Source organism: Equus przewalskii, unplaced genomic scaffold, assembly GCF_037783145.1.
Source record: "Equus przewalskii isolate Varuska unplaced genomic scaffold, EquPr2 ChrUn-6, whole genome shotgun sequence".
Classification (NCBI taxonomy): Eukaryota; Metazoa; Chordata; class Mammalia; order Perissodactyla; family Equidae; genus Equus; species Equus przewalskii.
The window spans coordinates 1,277,587-1,290,725 of NW_027228754.1; the positions used below are offsets into that span (position 1 = coordinate 1,277,587).

Below are 13,139 nucleotides of genomic sequence, written 5' to 3' on the forward strand. Positions count from 1 at the left end.
ACTGGACAGCCACGTGCAAAAGAATGAAAGTAGACCATTATCTTATGCCATACATAAAAATTAACTCAAAATGGATTAAAGACTTGAAGGTAAAAAGTGAAACTATAAACCTCCTAGAAGAAAATATAGGCAGCACACTCTTTGACATCAGTCTTAACAGCATCTTTTTGAATACGATGTCTACTCAGGCATGAAAAACAAAAGAAGAAATAAACAAATGGGACTACATCAGACTAAAGAGCTTCAGCAAGGAAAAGGAAACCAGGAACAAAACAAAAAGACAACCCACCAACTGGAAGAAAATATTTGTAAATCATATATCCAACAAGGGGTTAATCTCCAAAATATATAAAGAACTCATACAACAAAGAAGTCAAAAACAAGAAAACACACTCAACTGGCCCCGTGGCCGAGTGGTTAAGTTCGTGTGCTCCGCTGCAGGCAGCCCAGTGTTTTGTTGGTTCGAATCCTGGGTGTGGTCATGGCACTGCCCATCAAACCACGCTGGGGCGGCATCCCACATGCCACAACTAGAAGTACCCACAACAAAGAACATACAGCTATGTACTGGGGGGCCTTGGGGAGAAAAAGGAAAACATAAAATCTTTAAAAAAAAAAAAAGGGCAGAGGATATGAATAGACGTTTTTCCAAAGAAGATATACAGATGGCCAACAGACACGTGAAAAGATGTTCAACATCACTAATTATTAATGAATTGCAAATCAAAACTACCATGAGATATCACCTTATACCTACTAGAATGGTTATTACTACCAAGACCAAATAACAAACATTGGAGCGGATGTGGAGAAAAAGGAGCCCTCATACACTGCTGGTGAGAATGCAAACTGGTGCAGCCACTATGGAAACCAGTATGGAGATTTCTCAAAAAGTTAAAAATACAAATATATGTGAACTAGCTATCCCACTACTGGGTATTTATCCAAAAAACTTGAAATCAACAATTCAAAGAGACTTATGCACCCTATATTCATTGCAGCATTATTCACAACAGCCAAGACATGGAAACAACTCAAGCACCCATCAACTGATGAATGGATGAAGAAGATGTATACAGTGGAATACTAGTCAGCCACAAAAAAAGACAAAATCATCCCATTTGCAACAACATGGATAGACCTTGAGGGTATTATCTTAAGCAAAATAAGCCAGACAGAGAAAGACAAACACTGCATGATTTCACTCATATGTGGAAGATAATAAACACATGGATAATGAGAAGACAGTAGTTGTTACCAGAGGGGAAGGGAGTTGGGAGGTGGGAAAAGGGGTAAAGGGGCACATATATATGGTGACGGATTAAAATTAGTCTATTGGTGGTGAGCATGAGACAGTCTATACAGAAACTGACAAATAATAACGTACACCTGAAATTTCACAATGTTATAAACCATTATGACCTCAACAAAAGTTTTTTTTAAAGAATTAAATTGAGGAGGAAGATCCAAGATGGCGCCATGAGTAGTCCTCTTTGTCTCTCCCCCTTCGAGTCTACAATTATTTGGACACTCATTGCTTAACAAAGGATATCCAGATAGCATCTCAGGATGTCTGAGAGACCCACGCAACTATACATCGGAAGGCGGACGGACTTCCCTCCGGGGAGGAGGTGGAGATAGGTGAAAACTCTCCGGCCCCGACCGAACAGCCTAGTACCTGCAAGCGGCTTTCTTCCAACGGACACCCCCAGAAGATCAACACACACCTAGGGCAGGAGCGAGCACACACCAGAGGAGCGACGGTGGAAACAGGTGACCAGAACCCTACCTAAACTCCCCTCAATTACTCCTAAACACAGAGGGAAACTCTAGAGTTGCACACTTGAGCCCGTGGGGAGAGTCTCGCCCCGCCATTGGCAGGGAGATCCCACCTGGTGTCCACGGTGCCTGGAGGGTCCCAGAGAGAATCACAGAGGGCGTGGCGGCCCCCCAGCTGCCACTGCCTGCACAGCCGAGCAAGGGATTGCTGGAGATCTCTGAGAGGACTGGGGCTGGGTGGAGCTCCAGAGGCCAGCTCCGCGGCCCAGGGGGGAAGCTCCAGAGTTCCGCCCGGGCAACAGACAAAACTCTCTGTCTGCCATTAGCGGAGGGGCCACACCCAGCACTCACAACTCTGGGAAAGTCCCGGAGAGAATCCCAGAGGGCGAGGCAACCCCCAGCTGCCATTGCCCGCCCCATGGGGCAAGGGATTGCTGGAGATCTTGGAGAGGACTGGGGCTGGGTGGAGCTCCAGAGGCCGGCTCCGTGACCTGGGGGGGAAGCTCCAGGGTTCCGCCCAGGCAGCAGACAAAACTCTCTGTCTGCCATTAGCAGAGGGGCCACACCCAGCATCCACAACACCGGGAGGGTCCCGGAGAGGAGAATATCAGGCAGGGCAGCAGCTGACCAGCTACCACTGAAATCAGGATCTCCGGCTATCCCCCAGTCAGGGCAAAGGGCTCCCCAAGTTCCTGGGGAACAGGACTGGGGATGGGTGGAGTTCCAGCGACCCAGCTCCATAGCCTAGGGGGAAACCCTACAGGCTCACAGCAGCCTCAGTGAAAGCCTCTGCACAGCACTAGTAGAAAGCACCCATCCGGCAGCCACAAGGCTGGAAGAACCTGGGACAAAAGTAGCATAGCTAGGTGAGCTAACCACAGACTGTAGAAGATGCCAATAGCTCTGCTGCGACCCATAGTGTACAAGTGAGATTTTGTGGGTGCCGACAGTGACAGAGCGGCAAATATAAGTGATCCTACCCCTGGCCACTGGAAAAGCCCATAACACCATTGCAGACCCCAAGGAGGGAGCACGTTTAGGTGGGCTGCAACAGTAGGCACCAGCAGCCTGAAGCCCCCCCATGACAGCCCCCACGGCAGAAGAGGGAATGCAAAGGACCACTGTGACTACGAGAAGGGGCCCAGGCCCAGTTAGCAACTGCGGATACGGTTCCTGGTTGGTGCAGTATAAACAGCTGCTCCCCCACCACAGCAGCAGAAACAAGTGGAAGGAGCAACTAATCTCTATCTCTATGCGGAGGCACAAATCTACAACATCAAGCAATATGAAAAAATACATTAAATCTCCAGAACAGAAGGAAAACAACAAATATACAGACAACAATCCCAAAGAAAATGAAATATATATAAGCTAAATGACAATGACTTCAAAACAGCCATCATTAAAATACTCAATGAGTTAAGAGAGAATTCAGATAGACAACTCAATGGGTTCAGGAGCTATGTCACAAAAGAGTTTGATACGATAAAGAAGAACCAAACAGAAATACTGGAAATGAAGAACACGATAGAGGAGATTAAGAAAAATCTAGATGCACTGAACAGTAGGGCCGATAATATGGAGGAAAGAATTAGCAACTTGGAAGATGGGAATATAGAAATGCTGCAGGCAGAGGAGGAGAGAGAAGTAAGACTAAAAAGAAATGAAGAAACTCTCCGAGAATTATCAGACACAATTAGGAGATGCAACGTAAGGATTATAGGTATACCAGAGGGAGAAGAGAAGGAGAAAGGGGCAGAAAGCCTATTCAAAGAAATAATGGCTGAGAACTTCCCAAATCTGGTGAGAGAGATGGATCTTCAGGTGACAGAAGCCAATAGATCTCCAAACTTTATCAATGCAAGAAGACCAACCCCACGGCATATAGTAGTGAAGCTAGCAAAAGTCAATGACAAGGAGAAAATACTAAGGACAGCCAGGCAAAAGAAACTAACCTACAAAGGAACCCCCATCAGGCTATCAGCAGATTTCTCAGCAGAAACTTTACAGGCGAGAAGAGAGTGGAATGATATATTCAAAAATCTGAAGGACAAAAACCTACAGCCGAGAATTCTCTACCCAGTGAAAATATCCTTCAAATATGATGGAGAAATAAAAACTTTTCCAGATAAACAAAAATTAAGGGAGTTCATTGCCACAAAACCTCCTCTTCAGGAAATCCTCGGGAAAACACTCATTCCTGAAAAATCAAAAAAAGGAAAGGGGCTACAAAACCAAGAGCAGAGGAGATAAGTAGAAGGACAACAACAGAGAGTAGCAGCTCTTCATCAGAACAGATTAAACCATGGGACGAGAAACAAAGGAAATTGAAGAAAACTGGAAAACAAGACATAAAATGGTAGTGGTAGGCCCCCACATCTCAATAATCACTCTAAATGTAAATGGATTGAACTCCCCAATCAAAAGACACAGAGTGGCAGGATGGATCAAAGAACAAGACCCAACAATATGCTGCCTCCAGGAAACACACCTCAGCCCCAAAGACAAACACAGACTCAGAGTGAAGGGATGGAGAACAATACTCCAAGCTAATAATGAACAAAAGAAAGCAGGTGTCGCTATACTAATATCAGACAAGGTAGATTTCAAAGCAAAACAGATAAAGAAAGACAAAGAGGGACAATACATAATGATAAAAGGGACTCTCCACCAAGAAGACATAACACTTATAAATATATACGCACCCAACACAGGAGCACCAAAATTTGTAAAGTAACTCTTAACAGAACTAAAAGAAGACATCAACAACAATACAATAATAGTAGGGGACCTCAACACACCATTAACACCAATGGATAGAACATCCAGACAGAAAATCAACAAGGAAATAATAGAATTAAATGAAAAATTAGACCAGATGGACTTAATAGATATATATAGAACACTTCATCCAAAAACAGCAGGTTACACATTCTTCTCAAGTGCACATGGAACATTCTCAAGGATTGACCATATTTTGGGAAACAAAGCAAACATCAATAAATACAAGAGAGTTGAAATAATATCAAGCATCTTTTCTGATCATAATGCTATGAAACTAGAAATTAACTACAAGAAAAAAGCAGAGAAAGGTGCAAAAATGTGGAGACTAAACAACACGCTTCTGAACAAACAATGGATTATTGAAGAAATTAAAGAAGAAATCAAATATTATCTGGAGACAAATGAAAATGAGAACACGACATACCAAATCATTTGGGATGCAGCAAAAGCAGTCCTAAGAGGGAAATTCATCGCAATACAGGCTCACCTCACTAAACAAGGAAAAGCTCACATAAGCAACCTCAAATGACACCTAACAGAACTAGAAAAAGAAGAACAAACAAAGCCCAGAGTCAGTAGAAGGAGGGAAATAATAAAAATAAGAGCAGAAATAAATGATATTGAAACAAAAAAGACAGTAGAAAGGGTCAATGAAACAAAGAGTTGATTCTTCGAAAAAATTAACAAAATCGACAAACCTTTAGCCAGACTCACCAAGAAAAGAAGAGAGAAATCTCAAATAAATAAAATTAGGAATGAGAGAGGAGAAATCACAACAGACACCAATGAAATACAAGGGATCATAAGAGAATACTATGAAAAACTATATGCCAACAAATTGAACAACCTGGAAGAAATGGACAACTTCCTAGACTCCTACAACCTCCCCAAACTGAATCAGGAAGAAATGGAGAATCTGAATAGGCCAATAACAAGTAAGGAAATAGAAACAGTAATCAAAAACCTCCCCAAAAACAAGAGTCCAGGACCAGATGGCTTCTCTGGAGAATTCTACCAAACATTCAAAGAAGACTTAATACCCATTCTTCTCAAATTATTCCAGAAAATTGAGGAAGATGGAGTACTCCCTAACACATTCTATGAAGCCAACATCACTCTGATCCCCAAACCTGACAAGGACAACACAAAGAAGGAGAACTACAGGCTGATATCACTGATGAACATAGATGCAAAAATCCTCAACAAAATTCTGGCAAACTGAATACAGCAATACATCAAAAAGATTATACACCATGATCAAGTGGGATTTATACCAGGGACACAGGGATGGTTCAACATCCACAAGTCAATCAACGTGATACACTACATCAACAAAATGAAAAACAAAAACCACATGATCATCTCAATAGATGCAGAGAAAGCATTCAACAAGATCCAACACCCATTTACAATAAAAACCCTCAATAAAATGGGTATAGAAGGAAAGTACCTCAACATAATAAAGGCCATATATGACAAACCCATAGCCAACATCATACTCAATGGACAAAAACTGAAAGCCATCCCTCTGAGGACAGGAACAAGACAAGGGTGCCCACTTTCACCACTCCTATTCAACATAGTACTGGAGGTGTTGGCCAGAGCAATTCAGCAGGAAAAAGAAATAAAAGGAATCCAAATAGGTAATGAAGAAATAAAACTCTCACTGTTTGCAGACGACATGATGTTATATATAGAAAACCCCAAAGAATCCATAGAAAAACTATTAGAAATAATCAACAACTACAGGAAAGTAGCAGGGTATAAAATCAACATACATAAATCAGTAGCATTTCTATACACTAACAATGAACTAACAGAAAAAGAACTCAAGAACTCAATCCCATTCACAATCGCAACGAAAAGAATAAAATGCCTTGGGATAAACTTAATCAAGGAAGTGAAGGATCTATACAATGAAAACTGCAAGACTTTCTTGAAAGAAATTGACGACGACATAAAGAGATGGAAAGACATTCCATGCACATGGATTGGAAGAATAAACATAGTTAAAATGTCCATACTACCTAAAGCAATATACAGATTCAATGCTATCCCAATCAGAATCCCAAGAACATTCTTCACAGAAATTGAACAAACAATCCTAAAATTCATATGGGGGAACAAAAGACCGCGAATTGCTAAAGCAATCCTGAGCAAGAAAAACAAAGCCGGCGGAATCACAATCCCCGATTTCAAAACATACTACAAAGCTACAGTGATCAAAACAGCATGGTACTGGTACAAAAACAGGTCCACAGATCAATGGAACAGAATTGAAAGCCCAGAGATAAAACCACACATCTATGGACAGCTAATCTTCGACAAAGGAGCAGAGGGCCTACAATGGACAAAAGAAAGTCTCTTCAACAAATGGTGCTGGGAAAACTGGACAGCCACATGCAAAAGATTGAAAATTGACCATTCTTTTTCACCACACACCAAAATAAACTCAAAATGGATCAAAGACCTAAAGATTAGGCCTGAAACAATAAGTCTTCTAGAAGAGAATATAGGCAGTACACTCTTTGACATCAGTTTCAAAAGAATCTTTTCGGACACTATATCTCCTCAGTTGAGGGAAACAATAGAAAGAATAAACAGATGGGACTTCATCAGACTAAGGGGCTTCTTTAAGGCAGGGGAAAACAGGATTGAAACAAGGAAACGGCTCACTAATTGGGAAAAAATATTTACAAGCCACTTATCCGACAAAGGGTTAATCTCCATAATATACAAAGAACTCACATGGCTTAACAACAAAAAAACAAACAACCCGATCAAGGAATAGGCAGAGGACATGAACAGACATTTCTCAAAAGAAGATATAAATATGGCCAATAGACACATGAAAAGATGTTCGTCATCACTAATCATCAGGGAAATGCAAATCAAAACTACACTAAGATATCACCTTGCACCCGTTAGGTTGGCAAAAACATCCAAGACCAAGGGCGACAAATGTTGGAGAGGTTGTGGAGAGAGGGGAGCCCTCGTACACTGTTGGTGGGAATGCAGGCTGGTGCGGCCACTATGGAAAACAGTATGGAGATTTCTCAAAAAGTTAAAAATAGAAATACCCTATGACCCAGCCATCCCATTACTGGGTATCTATCCTAAGAACCTGAAATCAGAAATCCCAAGAGTCCCTTGCACCCCTATGTTCATCGCAGCATTATTTACAATAGACAAGACGTGGAACCAACCTACATGCCCAGAAACCGATGATTGGATAAAGAAGATATGGTATATATACACAATGGAATACTACTCAGCCATAAAAAAAGACAAAATTGGCCCATTCGCAGCAACGTGGATGGACCTCGAGGGTATTATGTTAAGCGAAATAAGCCAGTCAGAGAAAGACGAACTCTATATGACTCCACTCATAGGTGGAAGTTAACATATTGACAAGGAGATCTGATCGGTGGTTACCAGGGAAAAGGGGGAGTGGGGGGAGGGCACAAAGGGGGAAGAGGTGTACCCACAACATGACTAACAATAATGTACAACTGAAATCTCACAAGGTTGTAATCTATCATAACATTAAAAAAAAAAAAAGAATTAAATTGAGCTGGTATAAGGCAACAGCTTTAATAATGGAATTCACCTGTTATTAGCCTAACCCTCAAACTCCTTCCCCGCCACTGTCTCTTAGATCTAATCAATATTTGAGGTGAGAATAAGTTGGGATGCAATTTCAGTATTTTTGGTTTACTTTTATATTAAAACTCCAGAATCCAACAGTTATGAAATATTCGGTACCATAAAATTTGTCTCTGCTTTCCAGTCCCTTCTCATGCCACTTTCTCAACAAAATTCTGGAGGGAATGGGAATTGTTGGGCAAAACCATTGGTTTTTCCATTGAAGGTTCTTCCAGATTCCAGCCGGTGCTGTCAGCCCACACTATCAACTAAGTTTCATCTAATTTGTCCTTCTTCTCTAAATTTCTGTCTATGGTAGCCTCTTTTCTGCTGTTCCGTATCCTAAACCAGCCTCCTGCCCCAAGTCTTGAGCTATTGCCTTTCCGCTCATCTACAAAGGGCACATTTCTTTCTGGAATTTAGTCTATTGAGGGTGTTTTGCATACACCATTCATTACATATCCCATGGAACAGTGATTTTTATTTTGGCTTTGTTGTTGTTACCATGGAATGAAAAGACTTTCATGTCCTTCTATATCATATCAAGAGAAGAGGTCTCAAAAGGTAGTGTCTTCTTGATAAAAAATACACCAGTTTTCTGGCAATCTAAGGCTGAAAGACAGAGATAAGACACTGGTCCAAGCTCAACAAGAGATAAATTCTTGAGTAAGCTAACAACCTAGGATTTCTAAAGACGTAGACATGAGACCAAGTAAGAGTTTTAAATGGCAAAGGAAGAAGGATTAGAATGAAGAAGTTAAAAAGAGAATACAAAGTCAGGTTTTCAGCAGCTCTTGACAACTTCATATTCTTTCTTTTTTCTTCCTTCTCTGTGCAACTAACATGTGATAGCTGTGTGTTTTTGCACATGTAGTAATTATGTATTTCAGGAAGACACGCTTCCTAAAAATGTTAAAAGTAATATAGCTTAATCTTGTGAAAGGAAATAATTGGGGAAATTCCATTTTTAATTTCAATCCTTCTTTGGTCCCAAACAGCTGCCCCATTCACTATATGTACAGAAAGGCACTCAACCACTCAATACTGAACAAGTATATATGAAGAATGATGAGCAGGATTGTTCAGGAAGTGACTCTGGAGGCGCAGGTTGCCTAGAAATGAGCTAGCTGGCTAGGGACTTCTCTCAGTGGGAAGGGCTGTGTACAGTTACTTCCCCAGGTCTCAGGGACTGTGTCCTTAGCTTTCCCAGCACTCCTCAAAACAGCTGGGTCCAAATTCAAACTGCTTGACTTCTAGACCCAAATATTTATTCTCATCACCACTCCTTGACACCCCCACACATGCAAGGCCCCTGTTTTTCTTCTAATGGTGAGTAGCGGGACCTCTACCAGAGAATAATCCTGTGTTACATCTAGCTCAATCACAATATAATTATAATACTTAAATATAATATAATATAATAATTAGTTATATATAATAGATAATATACATACTATATAATAGAGTTATACTTAATTTTATTATAGCCTATCATATATAACTATAATTATATAATATTAGTTGCTACTATTTGTTAAGCTCCTATCATGTCAACACATTCTTCCTATTCCCTATCTCCCACCACTTTCCTCCTAATAACGCTAACTTACTCTTAAGATCTGTCTCAGCTTGCTTGTCGTTGTCAGTTCCTTCAGGAAGCTTTCCTTACACTCCCCTAGCCTGGGTTAGATGCCCTCGTTGCTCTCCCAGCTCCCCATATTTTCTCTCTTGCAACATGTATCACCCTGTATTGGAATTGCCTGTTTAATTGTTGATCTCCCTGACAAGAATACGAGTGAAGCCGGGTACCTGAGGGTTGCTGTAGATATTCAATACGCAGTTTGCTTTTTCCTGTTTAACTGGGGCGGTGACACGGTGAACTGGAGGATTTGTGTGCTTGTTTTGCAGATTCATGAGCTTATTTTGCAGAAGAAAGAGAATGCCTTCGGGGAGGTTGTGATCTCCTGGATGGCCCGCCCCCAGCAGCCATTGAAGCCAAGAAGTCAGATTGCCCGGGGGCTATCAAGAGCGACTCCTTCGTTTCTCCAAGGCTCCTCCTGCCGAGCCCCTTAGCGCTATAAAACCCCCTTGCTTTCTGCTTTTGGGAAGGCAGATTTGAGCGCACCCATGCTCCCACCTTCTCGTTTTGTTCAATTTGCATAAATCTTTCTCCAAACACCAATGTCTCAGTGTTTGGTTGACTGCACATCAGGCACACGAACTTGAGGTTAAGAGGTTTGGTATCATGAGCACCACGAAAGGAGGGAGAGCAATTGCTTTGTTGCTCTTTATATTGCCAGTACCCAGAATAGCACCTGGCACATAGTAGGCATTCTATAAGCATTTGTTGGGTAAATAAATAATTAATGCTATGTACTTTATGTTATGTAATAGGAAAAAAATCTACCATCATGATACATAGACCAAGTTTCCTAAACAGTTAACTCATACTTCCTTTCTTACACGCGGTTCTAAAAAGGCAACTTGCGTGAAACAGACTCTCGGCTAGAAGAGTGACGTCCTCCTTGCCCGAAGATTATTCCCCTGGAGAAGATGGCCCAGCACCGCCTAGGGATTTTGCTCCTTTGCCTGCAAACCTGTGAGTTCTGATCCTTGCTGATCCCCTCCTAGTTTTCTGTTAAGTTTTTAAAATTGCCCTTAAGGAAGACATTGAAATGCCCTTTTGATCTGTTTTAAAAGGGGGTCCCAAAAGAGATCCAAGTGGCTGAGGAGAGACTTAAGATTTAAACGTAACTATTTTTCAGCTTTAGAGTTTGTATTTCTGAATTTTTTCTGTGTCCAGTCTCCAAAGGTCTGAGACAAGCCCTTCTGCTCAGGAGAAGATAGACCCACCCAGAAAGCCTGGCAAAAGAATAAATAATCCCAAACATCAAATAACTCAAAAGCAATTTCTTTTTGGCTTTTATAGTTTTTGGTTACATATAGTTTTGGTTATACAGTTTTTGAAAGAGACCTGCCCTCCCCAATTATATTTCATTACTCTAGCAGATTAGAATGATGTATGACTATAATTGTTATTGTAAAAACTTCATCTCTATAAGCTCCCCTTATTTTCAAAGCACATCAGAGCTATTACCCTGCTTATACCCTCCCAAAACTCTCAAAAATAAATGAGGAAGAGATTATTATCCCTATTTTACAAATAAGGTAAGTCTCAAAAAAGAAATGGAGAAGTTGAACTAAAAATTCTGTTTCTCTTACTTACAGCTTAGCAGTAAACTATAAAGGACAAAATGAGTATTGATTGTTGTTAGTACAAAGAAAACTATGGAACAGTAACGTAGCTCTGGGAGTGTTTTGTCATTGTATATATCATCTCATGAAATTCAAGCAATTGCCTTGTTTATACAAAAATTGACTGCGTTTGGCATTTCTAAATCTACTTAAGATATTTCTTACCAGCTCTGAAAATGCACTAGCAAATTCCTGGCATGAGTTAGAACACAGAGAATCTAGGGAGTTAGGATTTCCTGAAAAGGTAGAATCAATGCACCTTGCTCTCTCTGTTTCCGGACCATTTAAAGCTGTGGCTCCTCTTTTTTGAGCTTCATGGAGACTGCAACCACTGGGCAGGCTAAGTTTTCAGAGCTTATGCTAGACACCCTGACATGGCAGATATAAAATGCAAGCAGAGGGGGAAAAGAGTTGGATAGTACCTAAATAGAAACCTAGGGATGTCCCCAATCTTCCAGAGAAGGCCTGGGCAGGGTGACATTTGATACCACTTAATTTGCAAAGCATTCTACAATTTTTTTGCCTGTATTTTTATGTTATCCATGCTAAAACCATTGAAGTAAGCAAGATAGATATTATTAATCCCATTATGCAAAAAAAAAGAACAAGCATAAATTAAGATTCAGGTTAAACGATTCACCTGAAGTTTCAAAACCTGAAATTGGTACAGCTGGAATGGACGTTGGTTCTTCCCGTCCCAAGACTATAGCTCTGTTTACTCTACATTCTTTCTGACCTCCTCACTTATTAAGTTTTCAGATCCTTGATGCTCTTCAAAGGGCGAAGCACATGCTAAGATAAAAGGCAGTTCTAAGATACACTTGTCTCATCTACTGAATCTGAAATCAAAAGTTGTTGGCTCTGCTAGTAATGAATCGTTTATCCACCAGCTTTGTGACTTTGGGGAAGTCCTACTAGCTCTCCCTGTTGTTTCCACTTCAAAATGGAGAAACTGTTAGTGCAAGAGGGCTGTTTAGAGAAGCAAAATGATAATTCTTGTGCAACACTTGACACAGTGCTGAACATAGCAAGTGCCTAACAAATATTAGCTAATGCTGCTGTCGTTTTTCACACTTGCTTTTCACGTGATATTAGGAAAAGTTGGGACTTTATTGCACAGAGATCCTGGACAAGGCTCCTCTGTTTGGGATGGTCCGAGGGATGTAAGCAGGAGGAAAGGTGGTGGGAGTTTGAGCTGAGGTGTAGGCTCTTGGGGTTCTAGGAGAGAAAACCAGGGGTGAGATATTTATTTTGTCAGGGACCCATGAAATGGAGTTGGGGCTTGTTTTTATAGCAGTAAAGCCAGAAGTGCATTCATGTACCATCTGCCTTTGCTGCATGGATCTGTTTGCCTCATAAAGATTATTGCACAGGCATTTCCTGCGTGCAGAAATATACCTTAAATTCCTCCTGCTGCTCTTTCTGGCAGAGGTGGTCCCTCATTTTTAGCATTGGGCTTACTAGTTAACACTGATTTTATTCATTTCCCTGGAATTCAGAGCAGTTGGGGCAGCTGAGAAGCCGTGGAAAAAGGAGATTAGAAATCCCCATTTTCCCTTGAAATCACTGAAATAAGAGAAGTCTGTGTGTGCAAACTCGTGACTCCTTCATGCTGGAAAAGTTTTCTCTACGAACCAAGATTCCTAGTCATACTCAGACCTCAACTTACTCATCAT

General features: G+C 41.0%; 1 protein-coding gene across 9 annotated transcripts in view; it reads left to right on the forward strand.

Annotated features, from left to right (window-relative positions):
* CD84 (CD84 molecule) overlaps window positions 1-13,139 on the forward strand; it is a 51,551-nt gene that overhangs the window by 17,429 nt on the left and 20,983 nt on the right. For 3 of the 9 annotated variants that reach the window (XR_011536905.1, XR_544943.2, XM_070608302.1), the window contains exon 1: window positions 10,664-10,807. Coding sequence is in view for 4 of the 9 variants with exons in the window: in XM_070608302.1 (XP_070464403.1) it covers window positions 10,762-10,807 (46 nt within the window). In the remaining 5 variants the exon portion in view is untranslated. Of the gene's footprint in view, window positions 1-10,663; window positions 10,808-13,139 lie in introns of those variants that run through there. The other 6 variants (XR_011536906.1, XR_011536907.1, XR_011536908.1 and 3 more) reach the window with 3 other exon arrangements.